Source organism: Ambystoma mexicanum, chromosome 3p, assembly GCF_040938575.1.
Source record: "Ambystoma mexicanum isolate Mex_15411 chromosome 3p, UKY_AmexF1_1, whole genome shotgun sequence".
Taxonomy (NCBI): domain Eukaryota; kingdom Metazoa; phylum Chordata; class Amphibia; order Caudata; family Ambystomatidae; genus Ambystoma; species Ambystoma mexicanum.
In genome coordinates, this window is record NC_090925.1 from 172,984,769 (window position 1) to 172,997,679 (window position 12,911).

Below are 12,911 nucleotides of genomic sequence, written 5' to 3' on the forward strand. Positions count from 1 at the left end.
TTGGTCTGTTAAAATGTAAAGAAGAGTGGCTGAGAAGTACACGCACTGTAACATTAGAAATAAAGCAGCTGTGGTGGATGGAAGTGCTGCTTCGGTGGCATCAAGAGTATGCAATTCCCTGTGGGGTAGTGTTTCTCATTTCCTATTGATGTATACCAGTCCTATTGAGAAGTGCCATTAAAAGTGAAGCTGTCCAGTAAGCTGAATCAGTGCTGCCCCATAAAATGTGTAGAAGCCTCTGTGAGAAGTGGCAGTACAGTCCCAATGGGGAGAAGTGTAATATGTTCACATTATCTGTGCTTAAGCACTTTGGGTTATTGAATAGTGCTGCTACAGTCTGAGTAATTCCATCCCTTTAAATATATTAGCTCTTGCATAACCATGACAGTGTTGAGTTATTCTGATGATGATGAACATGATATCAGACTTGCTCAATAGTTCTGGTTCTCTATCATTAAATGTACTTCAGATCTTCAGAGTCTCGGGAGGATAGCTCACGGGCACATGTTCGATCCCTCGTTCTGCGCTTAGAAACCTCTGGGTATTACGTGCATTATAAATAACCAATTAAAATTAAAATAAATAAATCTGCTGAGAAGTGCTGGGGCCTTGTCAATAAGAGTGTGGCAGCTCAACTGAGAAGTGCTGATGTTGTCTCATTATAAGCATAGCAGCCCCACTAAGATGAACTAGCATTGCCTCAACAAAAGCATAGCAGCCCCACTAAGATGAACTATCATTGCCTCAACAAAAGCACAGTTGTCCCACTAAGATAAACTAGCATTGCCTCAACAAAAGCATAGTATTACAATTATAGAAGCCCTGCTGCCAAGAGGGGTGCACAGATGTACAAATACATCCAACCCAAAAAGATTTTTAGAAATTGAGGGACAGACTTGCTATGCATCTGTGCCTCCATTTCTAAAAATCGCTTTGGGTTGCGTGTACCTCTACATCCGTGCACCCGGGTGCACGGATGTAGAAGTATACCCAAACCAAAACGATTTTTAGAAATTGAGGGACAGATACAAAACAAGAGCCTCTTGCTTTGCATCCGCCCCTCAATGTTTAAACAACGTTTTTTTGCCCGGCTTTCACCCGGGCCGCCAGAGAGAGACACAGTCTTGATGGAACAACGAGCCATCCATACTGCGTCGCTTCACTCCGGCGGGGGGGAGACTCAGCTCCGACTTCATTCTGCCAGGGGGTGCCCGGGCACCAGAGCCCCCGCGTACTCGGGGCCCCTGATGGGGTCCCCTGTGTATCATTATAGCGTTCATGGCAGAGTTTGGAGGCACACAGGACCGGTAACAGCCTATCAGATGGAGTTTAAAGTGGCCCGAGGAAAGCACAGGAGGGATTGCTGACCCCTCGCTGGGCGCTCTCTGAGATGTGAAGACGTTTAATGTTTTTTTTTCCAGGGTATGGGATTCACGTGCATTACCAATTTCCCCTAAAAAAAGAAAAACAAAGATAGTAGCCTCGAAGATAAAAAGAAAAGGGGTGAAGTGCCTCTTCTATTTCCATGGCAGACGAGAATAGGTGGCCAGGACAACGAGGACGTGTGGTGAACATATAGATAAGTGTGGTCGTGGTGGGTGGGCGGTATCTCATGGGGGCTAGGGCATGGTAGGTTAAGGGAGACAAGAAACGGAAACAAATGTCAGAAACCCCTGTGGAAGGGCTAAGGTGGCCGAATGAACATAGACGTTCGCCTGCGTTCCTGGCCACCTTTTTGGCTAGACGCACTCCTCTGGCTGATAATAATAACATGATGTTTTAAGGCAAATGCAGCATTATTATATGGCACTTCCATACCTTTCATAGTGCCCTTTCTCCACAAACTGTATCTCAGAACAGCTCACTTCATTGTACCTGTTGCATTTTGGGACTTGTGGTCAGTGTCACACACTGGGTGGGAACCGACTAAGGTTTGGGGAGGTTGGTCAGGGGCTAATACATGTTGATATCTGTTTGAGGATACGATCCTATGGTTTCCGACTGCATTACATGTTTTCTGTTTTGCATTTCTTGCCTTGCACGTGTGTTCGAGTGCTTCCCGGGGTGGGCCCTGTCTCCCCCAGGTGGAGGCACTTGTACTACGGCATTTAGTCAATTATCTAAAATGCTTCAGGCTGCGGAGTATCTTTGCTTCAGCTAAAGCGGGCCCCAAGCTTTGGTATTTTCAGTCCATCAACGTTTCCTGTTCCTCAGTCAATGATTGTTCACTTGTTTCTGCACCCTCTGAGACTCCCCTCTTCTTCCTTCCAATCACTGCTGACCTTCTGCTCTCTCACCCTGCAGTCACGAAAGGGACCCATTACATCCCGCTTGCAATCAATGCAGACATCGCACCGTCGGCCAAGCTCCTGATTGTCGCTTTCTTGACCAATGGAATGGTGATGGCTGATACAGCGGAGTTTTCTGTGTCCAAGTGCTTTAGAACCAAGGTAACTGCTGTGGATGGATGACTGAAGGACATGGGACATCTCCAGCTATGTGTTTCTGTAGCTCATACATCTTCCCTCTCCTTTCTCCTCCATCTCCCTTTCCGCTTCTGGAGGTCTCCAGCTCGTCCTTCTAACTCCCTTTCAACCTTCTCTATCTCAATACATCTTCCCTGTCCTTTCTCCTCGATCTCCCTTTCTGCTTCCGAAGGTCTAAGGATGGTCCTTCTCACTCGCTTTTACCTTTTCCATCTCAATACATCTTCCCTCTCCTTTTTCCTCAATCTCCCTTTCTGCTTCTGAAGGTCCCCGGCTCATACTTATCACTCGATTTCATCTTCTCTATCTCAGTGCATCTTCCCTCTACTTTCTCCTCCATCTCCCTTTCTGCTTCGGAAGGTCTCCAGCTCATCCTTCTCACTCCCTTTCACCTTCTCTATTTCGACTCAACCTGCTCTTTACCTGTCTATTTCTCTCTAGTTCTTTCTTGGTCTCCTTTCCTTTCTCTTCAAAACTTTTAAAAATTAGCCCTGCCTCCCTCCTTCTTCCTATCTACTCTCAATTCTCCCACTGATCTGGGTCCAGCCCTCCCTTTGTCAGTCCTTTTCTCCTCTTTCTCGATTTCTTATTAGTTCTCCTCTCACCCCTGGTTCTCTATTTCCGTTTTCGCTATTCCCACCCTCTACCTTTCTCTCTTTTCTGGATCTCACAATCCCCCTTGCATTCCCCCTCTTTTGAGTGTATACTCCTTTTTCAAATGTGTTATCCCTCTCTTTCTATCCTCGTTTGCAACTCCATATCTCTCCCTTTCTCTCTCTCTCTTTGTTTATTCTTCTGTCTCTGTTGCTCTCTCAGCTCAATGTTTGTTTCTCTCTGTCTGTACCTCTAAAGCCTCCAAACCCCCTGCTCACTCCTCTGCTGCCACCCCTGGTCTCCTCTCACCTTGTATTTCATGCATCTGCTGGGCTTTGTTTAGAGCTCTGCACAACAGTGAGATACAGCAATAGGGTAGAATGATAAATATTCAGGGTACAGTTTGAAGGCTCTTGAGAGAGGGGGTACACAAGGTACAGCCAGGGGATACAGGCTAGGGAGTGAAATGCAAAACCAGGCATTAGCCATTTGTTTTGCTGTTGGATCTGCCATTGTGCTCCCCTTGAAGCTCTGTTTCTCCAAATTTTACACAACTACACCTTGCTCGCTGCACTCCTAAGGGCTGGGTCTCCTTCTTTGAATGTCTCCCTTGCCTTCTGCTGCTCTGGGAGAGGGAGCAAGACATGTTCTCTTTTTTATCCGCCAGAAGACCCCCGTGGAGCAGCACCTCGCACGTTTTCTCCACCAATGTTTACTGGCTTTAGAACTGCAGGCCGGAAGGACATGTTTCACTGTTTCTCACTATTTCTCACTGTTTCTCCCCAACATTCCTACGCATCCAGGTACAATCGTTTACTTTGACTTCTATTATGCTTTAGTTGGATTTAATCAGGGCAAGAAATACACTGTCCCGGGTCTGTGGCACCCATGTTACAAAGGAGCTGCTAAAGCCTGGGTTCTGAGCAAGGAGAAGGGCTGGACTGGAACCAAAAGTGGCCCCATATACACACTGGAAGCTTTGTAACCATTTCTTCACGTCATCCCACTCTAAGGCGGACCAAGGTGCAGAGGCCCACCAGGAAATCTCAGCGCTCCCTGGAGGCCAGTCGACCACCAATGATAAGAAGGGCCTAAGCATGAAAGGCCTTTCGGTGCGCTCTGCTGCGCGCTGCCTCCCGAGTTAGGCTTTCCCGTGGCGTTGGCATGGCAGCTGCAGGGAGATGTGGACGCACTCACCTGTATGCATAATGCTGGACTGAAGTCTGTGCACATGTCATTGCTTCTTCCTTGCTGGGGAATGAAAACGAGCCCCTGAGAAGGACTGGAGTACATTGCGCCTCATTTTCCTTCACCGCGTTAATTGCACTTGATCGGACCACCTCCATTTGCACTTTTGTGCAAAACGCCTGCTCTGTGCAATTTTCTTCCTTTCCACTAAACTGTGGAAAAGTGAGTAAAACGTTGGTGAAACTGCCTTTACTCTTTACTCTTCACCTTTCCGCCACGTTAGTGAACAAGTGCAAATGCTGCCTGCAAAGTACGCTGTGCACCTGGTGGTGGCACGTAAAGTGCTAAGTGGTCCAAATCCTCGGCCCTGGAAACGAGGGAAAGGATTCCCTTTTGAAGTGTAAAACACGGATGTCTGGCGCCGTGAAATACTAACAAAGGGGTTGTTTTTATTAGTTTATGAGCAGGCTGGCACCTTTCAGATGTTTTTACATTATGTGATACTGACGTCATAGCACGGCTTGACAGGTCATTCAGCAAGTCTGTTTCGTGCAATTCTTTTTTTGTTATTATTGTTACTGGGCTGGGGCAGACACAAGTGTTAAATGCAAATGTCCCGCCTTCTCTGTGGAGTTGCAGCTCACCGGGAAGGGGCCAGTGGCATTCCAAAGCCCCTCATCCTGTGTGCACGCCACATGGAATACCCCCCTCACTGTTTTTTTTAAACTTACCAATGCTGACTTGGTTAATTTGTTAACATGTAATCTGTGTGTTAACCATGTATTGCCGGCTTGCACATTGTATACACAAGAGGCTTGTGTGAGACAGTGACCTGTGTTGTGCAGCAATTAGGCCAGTATAGAGAGATGGCTGGTTGTCTCCTGAAAGATAAGGCATTGCCATGCATAAGGCTGGTGTAATTGTTTTACTGACTCCTTGATTTTGGGAATAAGGGGTGTTTAAAATGAATATTGAAAACAAGGAAAGGGGACGATTTAAAAAATAAATGGAAACTGGCATGGGTACGTCTTTAGACTGAGAGTGCCACCTCTGGGGCTGTGCAGGTGGCATTTGCCATATAGTTCTATGAAACCAGTCTGCTTTTTCCAGCTGGTAACTTCCAGCAGAATCCATAGGAATCTGCTTCGTCAACTCCAGCATGAAAAGCCATGCTGGCAGTAATGCATGTACATTTTGTGGCAGAGCGAGAAATGGTGGCGGGCACGTTATGCCCATCTTGCTCCCCAATTGCCACTTACAAATGCAGGTAAAAGTGGCAGAATCAGTGATATCCCGCCACTGTCCCTGGTCTGCTTCACCTAGAAAATGACCCCCGTTTGTCTGCACTAGAGTCATGTGCTAATGGGTCATGTGCTACTTGGAACATCCCTGCAGCGGGACAGAAGGTTCTAGACGAAGGAATGTGGACCTGGAATAGTGGATCAGTCCCCACACTGTCTGAAGCAGGCTCAATAGATGTACCCACTTCACACTGTAGACAGCCAGCCTGCCGCTTCCCCCGACAATCCAGAATGCAGACTGTTGCATTGTGGGACTTGGGGTCTATGTCATGGACTAGGAAATGAGTGGGTTTGGGTAGGTTGATTAGGGATTAATCTATGCTGCTTGTTATTATAGGACAGGGTCCTGGAGTGTCCAGTTACATTGAGTGAAAGAAACAGCACACTTTGAAGTGACCTTGCTTCATACTATGCATTTCCGTATTGCCCTGAGTTGGGGTGCTTACCAGAGTGAGCCCTAACTGCCCTGGGTGGAGGGACTTGTACTACATCATTCAGTCACTGATACATTGCTTCATGTGGTACCCTTGTGGTAACTCTGCCCCACTCCCACCCATTTCATGTCCTCACCTGATATCTTGGAAAGGAAGGGATTAGAGGGGTCCTCCGTGTGCTCAAATGTAAAATAGCAGGACTTAGCAACAAAGAAAGAACGCCATTATAGGCATGGGAAAAGGGGAGTGTCATGAAGTAAGAGGCCTGGTGAAGGAGTGCTGGAGTGGCCCACTCGGACAGGCAAGGGAACAGGATCGTCAGCACAGCCTGTCCCTTTTATTTATGTGCAGCAAAGAGAGTCGAAGGCAATTCAGAATGCAGGCAGAGCTGCTCACTCCACAACATGAGGGCCAGGACTTCCCACAACAACATCAGCAAATGCCTCACACTTCTGTGCATTTGCATCAAATATAAGGGACAACGTTTGAGAACACAGCTGGAGCACTCACCCCACTCAGCCCAGACACTACTGACAACATAAGACACGCCCCTAAACATCAGCACCAACCTCACGGGTTTGCAGCAGAGATGCACTTGGTGGCTAGACACAGCGCGCGCCGGCAGCAGAATACATAGCATAGTTCCACCCCTGCAAGTGGACTTCATAGAACCTTCATTAGCGGCCACCTGACCGACCACACGTCCCTTACGGTTCCCGCTAAGGGACCTCGGAATTGGGCAGTAGGGGATTACCGGCACCAATCTCCTTACGGGTGCCCGTTATCCCCTACCGCTAACTAGGAATGAGGCCCAGAGTGTGGATGCATTCTGAGTTTCAAGGCTCTGCTGGACATTGGTTTGGTACACATATTATACAATCTTACGGTGCACATGTACCTTGTGCAAAATGACATAAGGAGGCTCTTAGACCAGGACTCATAGAGCCCACCATTGGACCCACATCATGGGGGTCACCCATCGTGCCAGTGCCCAAGAAATCGGTGGCCGGCTCTACACGCCTGTGTGTTGATATGGGACAACCCAATGAGGCAATACAGAGGTAAAAATATCAAGCGCTGAGAATCATGGACATGATTAACTTACTAAATGGAGTGACATCTTCTCCAAACTAGACCTTAAAAAAGGGTATGACCAGCAGGAGTTGGCCAGAGAATCCTGTTATATAACCACCTTCGTAACGCACTTTGGGTTATACAGATGTAAGCGGCTGAACTTGGGGTCTCGTTTGCCACTGACATATTGAAGGAGGAGTTCCACAAAGTGATTCAACATGTGTGAAACTGTTTAAACTACAGCAATGAAATACTGGTGTTTGGAAAATCCCTGGAACAGCATGACGCCACACTGCATCGTGTCTGCATGGCACTGGAAGCAGCCTGCTTTACACGCAACAAAGAACAATGGAAATTCAGAAAATGGATGCTCAGGTTCTTTGGACATATTTTCTCAGAGATGGGGAGGTGCCCTGATCCAGACAAAGTAGCCACAATGAATGAGACATCAACTCTGGAAAACATCTCAGATCTGAGGTAATTTCTGGCACAGGCAAGCTATTGCTCTCGATACCTTAATTCTTCACATACCAAATTCATTGTGGCATTTGCCAGTAGAAGTCTGTCTCCCACAGAACAGGCAAATTCTCAAGTGGAAAAAGAGAGCTTGGCAGTGGTGTGGGCCTGTGAACACTTCCCTGTCTTCCTTTACGGAAAGGCATTCACCATCACCACTGATCACCAGGTGCTCCTCACTATATATGGTAACCCAAAAGCGAGAATGCCACCAAGAATAGCCAGATGGGGTTTGCGTCTCCAAGACTATGATTTTATGATTCAGCACAGGCCCGGTAAGGAAGAAAATCTGTCTGACCGCCCCACCTGCACCCTATATATTTTATGTTGTACATCAAATGAAAGTATTCCTGCTGGACTGGGCCACTCTCCAGCAGAACCATGAGAAAGATCAGGCTCTGGCAATCATAGTGGGGGGCAGTGAAAGTGGCAGGATGAAACATGCCAAAGAGATGGGACGGAACAAAGGTAGTGCGTTACAAGAGGGCGTGAGCATCCGTGACTACCATGGATGATCACATCATTCTGAAGTGATGCAAGATGGTACCCATGTCACTGCAACAACAGGCCATCTATCTGGCTCACGAAGGGCATCGCAGAAATCTTTCAACAAAGAGGAAGGTGCAACAAAAGATGTGGTTTCTAAAACTTGATACGAGGGTGGAATCAGAGACGTCTTTATGGGAGGGCAAAAGGGGTATTTGCCCCGGCCCCCACCTTCGAGGGGGCCCCAAGAAGGAGCTTTACTTTAAAAAGTCAGTTTCCCTAATTCAACAAAATTAAGTGTCACACATCAGGATTTTCTATGGTGTGCTGCTAAGGCTAAACCTATTTTCTGTCTGTGATTGACAAGTACATTTTGTTCTGATCTTTTCATCCTGTAATGCTATGTTCACTGTGGTATGCATAGTTTGCGTGGCACAACACCTGTAGCATTTTCACCTTTCTGTGCGTGTTATATTGATCATGTGCAATAGCCAAAGTTGAAATACATAGATACATTTGAGTGTCCCGATGGTTCAGAGGATAGCTCAGTGTGTTAAGCACTCATTGCAGAGATATGCGTTCACATGCAAGATTAAAATATCAAATTCCAGCTAGGCCGACTCAGCGTTTCCAATGTATGAAGTAGTTAAGCCTGCATGTATATGTACTTTGTTCTATAGCACTCCATGTGTTATCATCAATGTACCTGCACTAGATAGCGGTTGCTATAGAAATTAACATAGCATCAGTATGGTGATGGTCTAGAAATTGGTTTGTTTAGATGAGGAGTTGTAAAACCTAGGCAGGAACCTCAAATGATGATAATAAAGTGTTAGAGGTGTTTATGTATCCAAATTCCAGACTGTGGAACCAAAGCATTCCATCTTGGATCCTGGCTTTGCCAACAGACGATGCAGTGATCTGGACAAATCTTATATCACTGACAGTACTGTGCTGCCTTCCATGAAAAGGTTTTCTTCTCACATACTGGTGGCATTGTTTGGCCAATTACCTGATCTTTCCTATCATGTAGGCCGTTTGAGTGGAAGGAGTTCTAGACCGAAGAGAGCAGACCAGATATTGCAGGCTTCTTACCAGCATATTTTAAGGTCTGCTTATGTGACAACAAAACAGTTTGCTTTTTTGTGCAATTCAAAGGTTTTTAAATACCATTGCACAATCCTGTATTTGGGGTGTACTTAAAGTTTTACAATACAAAAGAGAAACCTATCTGAAATCTTTCAAGTTCGACTCCATTAGTATGCTGGTATTTATATTCTTTCCTTGATGATGGAGACAATGAAGCTAGAATAATTCCCATTTTGAATAATGTTTCTATAACGTTTTGTTTTTTAAAATGTTTATATTGGGTTATGTGATTTTCATATTTCCCAAGTCCGTTCTGTAAAATGGAATTATTTCAGATCAAGGTTAAATACTAGAAAATACATTGGTAAAAAGCTGAAATTGTGGGTACGAATCCCAGCTTCACCTCTTAATCAATGTGTGATCCTGGATATCTCATTTAATCTTGTATTTCTAAACCTATCAACATTACAAGTCACTAAACCTTTCAAAATTGTCAGCCCTTCAGAGTGATTTCATTCTCAGGGTATGACCTTTAAGAAAGACTCATTCATGTTTTCACTCGCTATATATAGTGTTGCTTCCTCTATAATAATAGTGAGCATTGAAATATTACACACCACAGCCACCTGTGTCTTTGCTCTCTAATGGCAACACTGCTTGAAAACCATGTCCCAATTCTAATCTCTCTGTCTGGATACAGACACCTTCCTGGTATCTTCAAATCGTCATCCACTCTCTATGCTATGGTATGTGTAGTTTTATCCTTGCTTCCCATTGGACGCCTGTATTCATGCTTGAGCACTTTTGCTGTCTCTGAGGAAGCTAATCTCACACTATTCTGGATTATGTGTACCTTTGTCATAAAATCTGTGTCCTGCAGTTGTACTATGTCCGGTATACCTTGCATGTGGCTGCTATTGATGACATGTTTGCTGTACCTATGCTTGAACACAAGTACCCTCGCGTAGACTGCTAATGTTGCCCTTGAAATGCTACTTGTTAATCACTCTGATTACAACATGAATGAAGAGTATAAGGTATCTGAAAGGAAGTTTACCATGCTTACTTTGATCTCTGCGAGGCAGCATATCAAGCTATGGGTTGTTATCGTGACGCGGGGTGCGACACACTAGATATTCCGCCCCGGGGCCCCACAGTGTTTAAGATGGCCCTGGGTGGAATGGAAAAGACCTTATGGAAGTGCTCCACATGCTGTGTGGTCCAGCACCACACCCAAACCTGCTACAGATGTCAAGGCTGCCATGAGGTGTATGGGAAGAGGTGGCTGCTGATTTGTTTGGGTCAGTAAGAGATGGGAGATATGTCCTGGTGGTAGTTTACGAGTCTTCTTGTTTCCCTGTGATGCCCATTGTGCAATCAACAGCCGCCACAAGTGTTATTCCTGCACTGGACCAAATATGCACAGCCTATGATGTCCCGAAGATTGAGAAGTCTGAAAATGGACCACCGTTCATGAGCCAAGATTTTGCAAATTTTGCAGCATACATGGGGTTTAAGCACCACAAGATCACACCATTATGGCCACAGGATAATGGCATGGTGGAATGATGCAAGACCAACATTAAAAAGGCACTCCAGATCGCTCATATCACGGATCGGCTATTTGAACAGATATTGAACCAGCTGCTCCGGGACTACAGGAACACCCCACACAGCACGATAATAGTGTGTCCAGCAGAGGCAATGTTTAGCCAGATGGTCTGGATATGACTTCCTCAAGCAGAATGGTAAAGGGGCCGACAAGACATGGATCATCAATTGAGGGAAAAGGATGTGAGGGAGAAGCAAAAGATGAAAAGGTATGCTGACAACAGAAGAGGAGCCAGAGAAGGGAATCTCCTAATAGGTGATCAAGTGATCGTATGGCAACCTCAGAGAAGGAAGGAGGACTCGACTTTTATACCAGAACTGCTAACTGTTACTGACGGAGAGGCACAATTATAAGAGCGGATGATGGGGAGAGAGCCATTACCCGGAATGTGTCGCATTTCAAGGGACACCAGGGTTCTGAAGGAGAAGCAGAGGCAGTGAAGATGACTCGAAAGCCTCATACTTAGGGGATTGCCAACTGTCAGATGAAGAATGGCAAGAGGCCACACAAAATCCCTTATTGGTGAGCCCTGAACAGTTCAAAGAAGCGCGTCCAACGCTGACCTGAATAAACCCGGAAGGGCTCATTGAGGAGTTGGACTTGATATATAAAAAGTGGGAGATGTAATGCTGTATGGCTCAGCTATCCACCTCGTTATGTAAGCCCCTAGTGTGGGAAAAAGAATCCTCCCACCCCAAAAATAAAAAGTACAACTAGCCCAACTGCGGGAATTAAACTGTGAAAGTAGTTCTTTCACTGCCCATGTACAGCACTCTGAGCGGCAACGGTTAAATAGCTGAGAAATTCTTTCTAAGAATGATATTCCCCATTAGTACCCGGCAACGCGAATCCACGGGATACACTTGTTGTGGATTGACTCGTTTCCGAGCTATACCACAGTGTAATCCCGTGGACGCACTTACGTGCATCGTGCGCCGTGTACACTGTTCTTTTCAAACCTTTTTTTTTCTTTCTGGCCACCATGGAAAGAGAGAAGGGACCACATGTAGTCCCTTCTCCCCATTCCATGGGGGCCATTTTTACAATTTACGTTTTTTTCAATGTAAGTGAATGGCAGCCATGGAAGGGGAGAAGGGGCTACACATAGTCACTTCTCCCCTTTCATGGCGGCCATTTTCTTTGTCTACTATGGCCGCCGTGCGAAAGAGAAAACAGACTTCATTTTCTGGCGGTGGCAGGCATTTTGTAATGACTTTTTTTTCTTTTGTTTTCCGGATGCAAAATGCAATGCATCTTGCAGCCGGAAAAAAAAAAAACATTGGTACCCCAGTCTAACGGGCTGGGGTACCAATGGCAATAAGCCCATCGACGGCAGGCATTACCGCCTACGGTAATGCCCCTGGGGCCTTCATTAAACCCCTCACTACGCTCAGGCCTGTAACTGTGGGCCTCGGGGGCATTACCTTAGGCGGTAATGGCCCGCCGTCTCGGGACGTATTGCCTCATTGTTATTCGGGTCCCTTTGCCAGCCTGCCGCAGGAAGCTCTGTCAATGAGCCTCGCTTGTGAGTAATTTCGGGCAGCGTGCTCAATTAGTGTAATGGAAACCTTGGCAATCCAGTCTCCTACCTAGAGGCCGTTGGTGCACAAAACACACAAAATCCTGGAGCCTACCCAAAAGGCCCAAAAAGTATAATGCATTAACAAAAATAATCAAAAGACCTGAACGATGGGACAAGATCTTCTGTCACTCAAAAAATACAAATTGAAAGCATGTCCAGCTGCAGGACTGGAACCTGTGACCTCTGATCTCTAACACTGACGCGTAATACTCGCAGCTTCTGAATCCGTGATGCTGACTGTGCTTTCCTATGAAAGTGCAGTTGTTTTCAGCATGAAACACAAGTGCTGAGAACATTAGTGGTTCATGTGCTTTTCTATAAAAGTGTGGCTGCCTTCCACAGGGATGTAGCAACTGGTAGAAAACAACGTTGCTGCCTCTTCTTGTACTTTTGAAAATGAAAGGCTACCACGCTGATAATTTACACACGTGGTTGTCATTGCACTTTCAAATTATTTAGTCTAAAAATATCAGATTTCTTCACGCTCTCATGTAACGGAGTCGTGACGTGCACTTCACTGGCTTCCGGTGAAGGCTTGAATTACCTTCA

General features: G+C 46.0%; 1 protein-coding gene across 4 annotated transcripts in view; it reads left to right on the plus strand.

Moving 5' to 3' along the window:
- The window catches only part of LOC138580215 (alpha-2-macroglobulin-like protein 1), a 1,347,911-nt gene that overhangs the window by 815,140 nt on the left and 519,860 nt on the right, over positions 1–12,911 (plus strand). For all 4 annotated transcript variants that reach the window (XM_069650572.1, XM_069650575.1, XM_069650574.1 and 1 more), the window contains one exon: positions 2,305–2,450. In XM_069650572.1, the coding sequence (XP_069506673.1) occupies positions 2,305–2,450 (146 nt within the window). The remainder of the gene's footprint in view (positions 1–2,304; positions 2,451–12,911) is intronic.